At 29.8% G+C, this 9,230-nt stretch overlaps 2 protein-coding genes across 2 annotated transcripts; both read left to right on the forward strand.

Annotated features, from left to right (window-relative positions):
* The first annotated feature begins 2,372 nt into the window (after positions 1 to 2,372).
* On the forward strand, positions 2,373 to 3,180 carry LOC110702206 (abscisic stress-ripening protein 1-like). Its single transcript, XM_021879900.1, has 2 exons — positions 2,373 to 2,635; positions 2,959 to 3,180. Exons 1-2 carry the CDS (start codon positions 2,477 to 2,479, stop codon positions 3,124 to 3,126), a joined length of 327 nt encoding a protein of 108 aa, XP_021735592.1. The 5' UTR covers positions 2,373 to 2,476; the 3' UTR covers positions 3,127 to 3,180.
* Positions 3,181 to 5,820: 2,640 nt separating this feature from the next.
* LOC110702209 (abscisic stress-ripening protein 3-like) lies at positions 5,821 to 6,667 on the forward strand. The gene is made up of 2 exons (XM_021879902.1): positions 5,821 to 6,072; positions 6,402 to 6,667. Exons 1-2 carry the CDS (start codon positions 5,920 to 5,922, stop codon positions 6,567 to 6,569), a joined length of 321 nt encoding a protein of 106 aa, XP_021735594.1. The 5' UTR covers positions 5,821 to 5,919; the 3' UTR covers positions 6,570 to 6,667.
* The last annotated feature ends 2,563 nt before the right edge of the window (positions 6,668 to 9,230 follow it).

The raw sequence follows: 9,230 nt of genomic DNA on the forward strand, positions 1-9,230 counted from the left end.
ATAAAGTACTATCTCAATTTTCTTTTTTAGAGCCTGTTGATACAGTACTTTAGCTGGTACGAGTGTACGACGATTATATTAGTTACTCCATGTATCACCTCTCAAGTTATATACTTTAAATGAGTGTTAAATACAGAAATGGGCTGCACCCGCAAACCAAGAGAGAAAGTTAACTTCACAGGATCAAAGGAGGTTCCATCCCAAAACCATATGGCAATAGGAGGAGTAGCCCCTTAACCTTATAAAGTGTTTAAGTCTCTCTTCTTCAACCAATAAAGGACACTTATATGTGGTGATATTTGGAAGGTCTATTCTTCAACAATGAGTCATAAGAACAACACAAACTATAAACAGGGTGGACAGATTTGAACCCGTAACTTATCACACATAAGTCATCAGTCTTAACCTAATGCCAGAACCTCATTGATAATCGATTGATTAAGTAGTAGCACATCGAGTTCATATGTAGAGAAGTAATACTCGAATGAAATGAAGTGGTCAATCATAAACTTTAGACTGTATTTTTTTTTATACTAATTACATTAAGGATCCCTGTCCCACCAAAAAAAAAAAAAACAAGAAAAAGAGATTTGAACCCACACTTTTCATACACACAGGCCCTCAATCTTGTTACAATCTTAATTAGTAGGCCAAAATCTCTTGTAGGTAGATCCTATCTGACCTGCAATGAGCCTAAAATATTTGTATAATTGGTAAAAGAGAAAAGCCCATTTAGGCTGTTATGGGCCAGCAATGCAGCAAGCCGATTGCATTGTTGGCTACGATTTCCTCCTTTGATTGGACTCTTCATCATCTTGTTTCTCCTCATTTTACAAAAAATCTTTAATGTACATTGAGTGGCGTGAGTGCACTTAGGTAGGTGCGTCCAAGAGTAGGTAATTTTTTTTTTTTAACTTATTTGTTTTGTTTTAAAAACATTTTTAAAATGAGCAAAATAATATAAAATGAGTAGAATATGCCCTTGGTGCATCCATGTACATATATATATATATATATAATATTTCATCATTTCATAAGACAAGTATAACTGTACAAGGCAAGGACTATAACTTCTCGCTAATGTGAGTCTCATCACAACAATTCACTCACTAGCCAACTTGTGGCGCATTATTCACGGATGCATGACATGCACACAACCATACACCAACATACATGTGAGATGTAGAATTGTAGAACCGTTATTTTCTCCTCTAGATGTACATTTTATTAATGAGCACTTAGTTGAATACGTGATAAAATCACACTACATAAAGTTAATAATTAAGACTTAATTAGCAATTAAAATAATAATATGATCAAGTAGATATTAATTAGATTTTCTCATTTCATGATTTAGTTAAACAAAAATCTTATTTCATAGTCATAATTTGTGATTATACCTAGTTTTGCTTGCTATGCGACTCAATCTAGACTAATTCACAAGAGATCCCCCTATTTTGGGTGAGAAAAATGAAAGTGTCTTAGAACAGCAAACTACTATTTGAAATTTCAACAAACTGTTCAACAAAATGCTCACTAACATGTTTTATGAAACATGCTGTACATTGATTAGTAGAACTCGGTGATGACGACTTTTTAAACCAAGTTGATTCTTTTAATTTGTCCCTTTGTACTGTGTTTATATGTTAGGGAGGAAGATTATATTATTATTATTATTTCAAATTTTTTTGGCAAGGAAAGAGTTACAAATGACATAGTCATTTGATCTCACATATATATAATGTATTAAGTATCGTCCTCCAAAATTTTAATCAATTAAATTAATTGTTACACAAAAGATAATTTATACTTTATTACGTATATACAAATTAATACTGTGTAGCAAAACCCTTAAAAATTATCCATTGATGCCCATGGTTTGTAGTTGATGACAGAACACCTTTTTTAACAACCAATTAAGCTGATGGCTAATAATTTGAAAGGAGTATTATATATTCTAATATATTAAATTAAGATTAATTTAGACATGAGACTATAATTTAGTCGCAATCCATGTGTACAAGGAACCATTCAACATGGAGGTGTTATCCACTTAGAAAAAAGTACAGTATATATATGCTTAATTGAGATTAGCCAGGCAACACAATGACATAAAAGTCATAATTTAATTGATTAAGTTAATAATGATAGCTTATACTAAGTTATTTAGGGAGTACTACTATACACGATGATGAACATGTTTATGTTTATGAGAATTGTCAATTTTGGTTGTGGCCGGTGTATAATCGACGACTTGACATTTTCCTCTCCTTAATCCACTAGACTAAGTTTTTTTAATTGTTTATATTCTAAATAATAATAACGAAAGCAAAAATATGTAGCTTTATAGGTCTATATATAACCCTAAGGTTTTAAGAAAAAAATTCATCAGCTGACATAATAATATTACAAGTATTGTATATCTTCTCGATCATTAAAAAGTATTTAATTTTGTAAGCTGATATAATTTGAAGTTATGTCTGATAGCGAGGAGAAAAAGCACCACCACTTCTTCCACCGCCACAAGGAGGAGGCAGATGAGGAGCCTAAGGACCCCGAACAGGAGTTGAAGCATCACAAGGTCCTTGGACACGTTAGCAAGGCTACTGCCGTTGCTGCTGGTGCTTATGCCTTGGTACGTACATTTTTCGTAATTTCGTTACCTATTCATCTTATTCATATAATCATATGTACGTTATGCTTATGCACATTTTGGGTCGATACCATGAATAATCTTAAGATGGCCTCCACGACATTCGATATATAGTAAGAATTGAATGTGGTAAATTAGGCATAATCTCGGGGCTTAACCAAGTTTTTACTTTTCATCATTGAAGCAACTCAAAATAATAATATACTATGCATATGCTAATATGTTATCGTAACAACTTTGATTTAAACTTACGTTATTAGGCAGAAAAATTGACTATATGTGACATGGTGTTTATGTATGTACAGCATGAGAAGCATAAGGCAAAGAAGGATCCAGAGAATGCTGACCGCCACAAGAAAGTAGAGGCGATCGCAGCCACGGTTGCAGTGGGAGCTGGTGGGTTTGCATTCCATGAACATCACAAGAAGAAGGAAGCCAAGGAAAAACTCAAAGAGGCGGAGAGTGGTCATTAAACTAAAATTTAAACCGTGTGTTTGATTTTTGTTCTAATAAATACTCTTAATTTGCTGTGAAAACATGGGAGAAGACTTTATAATCTCACATTTTAATTGTTTTCTGCTGTGAATTGATTTAGTCATTGTGATTGTAATTTTGCACCAAGGAAATATTAATACCAAAAAAAAAAAAAAAGTTTGCCTTATATAGTTATATGCCCGTGAAATGTTCAAGCTCTATCATGACATGACTACAAATCCAATAAGTTTTTATAAAATTTTTTATAAATATAAGTTGGGACGTTATAAATAAATTCTTATTTATAGTTAGTCGCATACTCGCATCATTAATTGAAGTTACTTTTTTGGATAAAATATAATTTAGATGAAGTTAAATAAATGACTAAAATTACTCTTATAAGCCTGATGATTCTAATGTAGTCTTATAACTTTTGATTCCACAATTTTTAAAAATGAACGGTTGACATTATTTTTTTTTTTTTAATTATTTTAAATATATTTTTATCTTCTAGAATTTATTTTTTTATTATTTTCAGAAATCTAGAATTAAAAGAATTATAAAATAATTAAAAAATAATTTAATTAAAATTACTAATTAAAGATAAATAAATAAATAAAATAAACAATCTCAGCCGTCCATTTTAAAAAAAAATGGTAGTAAAAAATTATAGGATTATATTAGAATTTTCATATACTAGCCAGCCAGATACAATATTTGCAATTTAATTTTAACGCGAATTTGTTTAAAACATGCTCAATTGCTCATAATGATTCTAAGTCAGTCCAAACCCATACTAAAAAAATCTAATCTAGTCTATACTAACATGAAATGTTCGGGTCAAGTCTAAATATTAATCGTGTATGAATGTATGATCAGTTAACTCATTTGTGATACTCCGTAATTTAATGGTCAGTGGATGGTCCGGTTTTTATTTAATTTGCTACTAGTTCTATCCGATAAGTAAAAGAAAAGTTAGAGTATCAAAGAGATGGAGGGATGGTTAGTCTCTCCATCTCCTCCCCTATAACGGGGGTTCGAACTTCATCCTCTTTTTCTGTGATAGGAAAGGGCTCCCTGTGTATCTTACCTGTAAAAAAAAAAAAAGAGAGTTCTATCATAATTCTATAATTAGAAATAGTCAATTTTTCTTAATTAAATTAACCAAAGACCATGTGTATATCCAATAAGAATTTCAGCTGGATCCAACTGTTATGACTTATGGCCCTACTAAAAAAATAGAATTGGTTTTTCATAAAAAGATATTAAGTGATTGTGAAAAATAAAAACGAAACAACAAATATTCAAAATTAGATTAGTCTCGTGCAGATGATCAAATAAAATTTTCTAAATTTATTTAATTTTTTATACCAAAATTAAAAAATAAAAATATTCCCAAAACTAATAAAACATCAAATATTAAAAAAAATAATAATAAAAAAAATAGAGCTAATAGAAAAATTGAATGATGAAAAGGGTATCCAAGGAAGAAAAATTAAATTATTATTATTTTTTTTATAGGAAAAAAAAATTATTACTGTTAAAGAGAATAGACCATTTTTCATAATTTGATATTAATAATAATGTAACTGACCACAATTTTAATAAAATAAATTAAAATCCACAAAACGATGACATCATTTATAGTTTTGGAGGGAAAATTTTTAATGACAACATGACATGTGTCTAATTTTAAAATAGAATGATGTCAGCGGTTGCTACTTTAGTATTAGTTATATAGATCATTGTCAATAAATAAAATAAATATTCAAAATCAGTTTATTTGGCTCTGAGAAGGACATATATGAAAGTATGATTAGTATCAATTAATGTTGATAAGAATTTCAATAACTTTAATTTAAAAGGACAATCTAAATAACTTTAAACCTTAATAATCAAACCCGGCCATCCCCCTTATAGTCTTAGGCCCCGTTTTTTTTTTGGAATTTTTGGACAGAACAGAGCAGACCAGATCAACTTATTTATATTAAGTAGAGCATAGCATAGCAGTAACTCAAAAGAGCAAGGCCTTACTAATATTTAAGTTATTTTTACAAATTATGGCATTACCCTATCAAATCTCTATTCAAAAAATACAAATCGTCAAAAGGTATACTTCGTATTATAAATATATTGATAGAGTATAAATTCATCACGGGCTTCAACCATAATAAGCTTGAATTGTTGATTGAAATAGTCATTTAACATAAATGAAAAATAAATAAACTAAATTACTACTTTATATTAAATGACCATGATTTGTCATTGATGACCAAAAACCTTCAAATTTCAACAACTAATCAATCAAGCTGATGGCTAAGCATGTGAATGGAAAGAGTATTATACTCCGTAATTAACCAATTAAGATAATAAAAAAAAAAGCATGAGAGAATAAATTATTCAGTCTTAAGGTATAAGTAACCCATCAACGCTAAGGAATTTATGAATTATCCACTAATTAACCAATTAAAAGTCAAAGCTTATTGGTTAAGATTAATTGACCAAATAACGCGCCAATTGTAATACAGGAAGTTACATATGTTCACATTAAATTATTTGGTTTACGAATTGTCAATTTTGGTTGTACTGTGGGTGTATGATTGATGACCAAACATTAATTAACATAAGATTTTTCTAGATGATTGAAACAAAAATATCTAGCTCAAGTGGCCTATATATATCCTTAAGTTTCCTAGGAAAAAAAAATCATCAGTTGATACATTATATCATTCATAATAGTACATTCTCAAAAAAAAAAAGTTTTTTTGATTTTGTGAGTTGATTAGAAAACAATGGCCGATGGCGAGGAGAAGAAGCACCACCACCTCTTCCACCGTCACAAGGAGGACGAGGAGCCTAAGGATCCCGAACAGGAGTTGAAGCATCACAAAAACCTTGGCCACATTAGCAAGGCTACTGCCCTCGCTGCCGGTGCTTATGCCTTGGTACATTATTGATTTATTGTTCCCCTCTATGCACTTTTTTTTATACAATTAAATAATTAATTTTTAGTTAATTAGTTTCAATGACTCATATGTATGTGGTAGATTGGGCTTAATTACGGGGCTTAACCTAGGTTTTTTATTTCGTGTCTAAAAGAATTTACTTCGTACATGCTATGCATATGTTATAGTTACAAGTGAAATGAGTGTTTTTTATTTCGTGTCTAAAAACTTTACTTTGTATATGCTATTCATTTGTTATGGTAACAAGTGTACTAGCAAATTTGACCATATAAGTGATATAACATGTGAATCATCTTACGTATGTACAGCATGAGAAGCATAAGGCAAAGAAGGACCCGGAGAACGCTCACCACCACAAGACAGCGGAGGAGATTGCAGCCACGGTCGCAGTGGGAGCTGGTGGATTTGCATTCCATGAGCATCACAAGAAGAAGGAAGCCAAGGAAAAGATCAAAGAGGGTCACAGCGGCAATTAAACTTAATTAATGCTTTGTGTTATACTCTAGTTCTCATAAACAATTTGTTGTGAAGGAAGGGGTATGATTTGATCAATATTGTTATCATTTTCTTTGTATCATTGAATATAATTATAAAATAATTTTTTTAAAAAAAAAAAAAATTCTTGTGTCTATTATTTACGAGTATAAGCCTATTAAACATTTAAGATCTTTAGATCCGCATTAGAAATGAGACTTTATGTGGATATTAGATCCACATTAGAAATGAGACTTTATGTGGATATTAGAATCTATGATCCTTGATTAATCTAATTCAGAAAACTTGATCAACCCTTGATAAGCCTCAAATCAAAACATGTGTACCTACCATCTCATAAGTTATTCATAGATTTAAAATAGTGGGTGAATAATGACTAATGAATAAAAGAAATCTATGCTGAGAGATTGTTATATACACCCGGGTGTATCGTATATCTATGAGTATTTTGTTCTTATTTTGATTTTTTTTAAGGACTCTCATTTTGATGATTGTTTTTCATTTAATTATCAAATGACGAGCAAAAAAATAACCTTAAATTAGTTGAGTATACGGTGCACCAAGATGTATATAACAAATTCCAATAAACAGGGATTATTAATGTTTCAACACCAAAATCCTATTCCTATGCATCATGCATGTCATATCATATATGACTATATCCAATAAGATACTGTATTATCTTATCCAACAGTTAATTGTGGTTCATATATCTATCCAACTCAAAATATCCAATGGGATTTTGGTAAAATGATTTTTATTTTTTTTAAATAATAAAAAATGATAATAAAACAATTGCTCCACCTATGAAAAGGACATTTTATCAATTATAATCATTGGATTAGTAGTCTACTGTACGACAGTACGAGTACAATTGTAGGACTTTTATGTCGAACTTTTTTTGTAAGCCTTGTGGATCTGTGGGCCTATGGCTCTCCTGGCCTTCTGAAAGTCAATTGAGCCATAATCTTAATGAGCTTAGAAGCTTTTCATGGTTGAAAATTATACCTACATCCTAGTGTAGGATGGTCTACCTACACCCCTGATGCTACGCCGTTTTGTAGCTTGCGGGGAGTACTCACAAGCTAATTCATGCTTCAATTCTTTCCTTTTTTTTATTTAATTTTTTAATTCCTTGTTTCTTATTATTCAAGCTATGTATATAAATGATTTTAAATCCAATATTTTCTCTCTCCTCAATTGATCAATTTCCATTTTTCTACCTACATTCTCTCTAGTTAATTCATCTTCTTCATTTGATTTTATACTAATTTTGCCGTTTATTTTTCCTACGATTTTGATAATTGTTGTTGATCATCAATGGCTGATTCTTCATCTGCTAATTTCGATCGTGATTACGAAAGTGGGTTTCCGTCTTCTAGAGTTCGATTGATTGATTCGTTTGTTCATCAACAATGTGAGTAATTACAATCATAATTTTGTAATTTTTATCATCAATACATTGTTTTGTTGTGTTATAAATGTTCTGTTTATTTCAACTTAATTTATGTATTATTATTCTTTTCGTTGCTTCAATTTTCAAAATTTGATTATGATTATGATGAACGTTTTTGGATTGTTCATACTTTGTTATGAATATTTCGCTGCTTCAATTTATTTCATTGCTCTATGTTTGAAAATTGCGTGATTTTGTTTGTATGCTTTTATTTATTTATTTATTTTTGGATCATTTTTATATTTAAAATTAATCAATTATGTGTTATCATTTGTACTTCTTAATTTTTTTATGTCATATATGATTATTTGTTTTTACCATTTTTTCTTGATAATATTATGTGTCAAAATTTTCCACATTGATCATGTGCAATTTTGCTATTGAACATTGTATTTGTTAATTATTGTTCATTTTTGAAACATGTTATGTTCATTTATAATTGTATATTAAAACTTTGTGCAATGAGAAAAAAAACTGATATTTCATATCTTGCTAAGGTTTTTGATCTTATCTGTTTATTTAAGTGTTTGAAATTGAACATTTATATATTTTAATATGATCATTTAACTTTTATTTGAAGGCGAAGGATTTAGTGTTTAAAGGATTTAATATGATCATTTTTTTGAAACTTGTTATGTTCATTTATAATTGTATATTAAAACTTTGTGCAGTGGGAAAAAAAGCTGATATTTCATATCTTGCTAAAGTTTTGTTTTTCTTATCTGTTTATTTAAAGTGTTTGTAATTGAACATTTATATATTTTAATATGATCATTTAATTTGTTTTGCAGTCGAAGGATTTAAATATTCCTATAAATAAAAGTGCTGCTGGTGTTTCTGCTGCTCAAGCTCAATGTAATGTTCCTATAAATAAAGGTGGTGCTGGTGTTAAAAATGATGCTCAAGTTAATCCAAGAGTACTAATGCGTCTACAAAATCTCAAACTAGATATTTTGTTCCACCCGTAGTTCTTGGCATTGTTCCAACTTCAACTCAGGATTGTTCAAACTTCAATCCAGAAATGTTTTAAACCCCATTCCAGAAATGTTCAATCGACAAATGTTTAAGTTATTCCTCCCACGGTTCCAATAATGATCAAGGTGCTCTTGTTCAAAGTTCTTCAAGTGTTAAAGACATAAGAATTTGTTTCTATATAATACCTTTTTTAGTATATTGTTTTTTTTTT

Source organism: Chenopodium quinoa, unplaced genomic scaffold, assembly GCF_001683475.1.
Source record: "Chenopodium quinoa cultivar QQ74 unplaced genomic scaffold, ASM168347v1, whole genome shotgun sequence".
Lineage (NCBI taxonomy): Eukaryota > Viridiplantae > Streptophyta > Magnoliopsida > Caryophyllales > Amaranthaceae > Chenopodium > Chenopodium quinoa.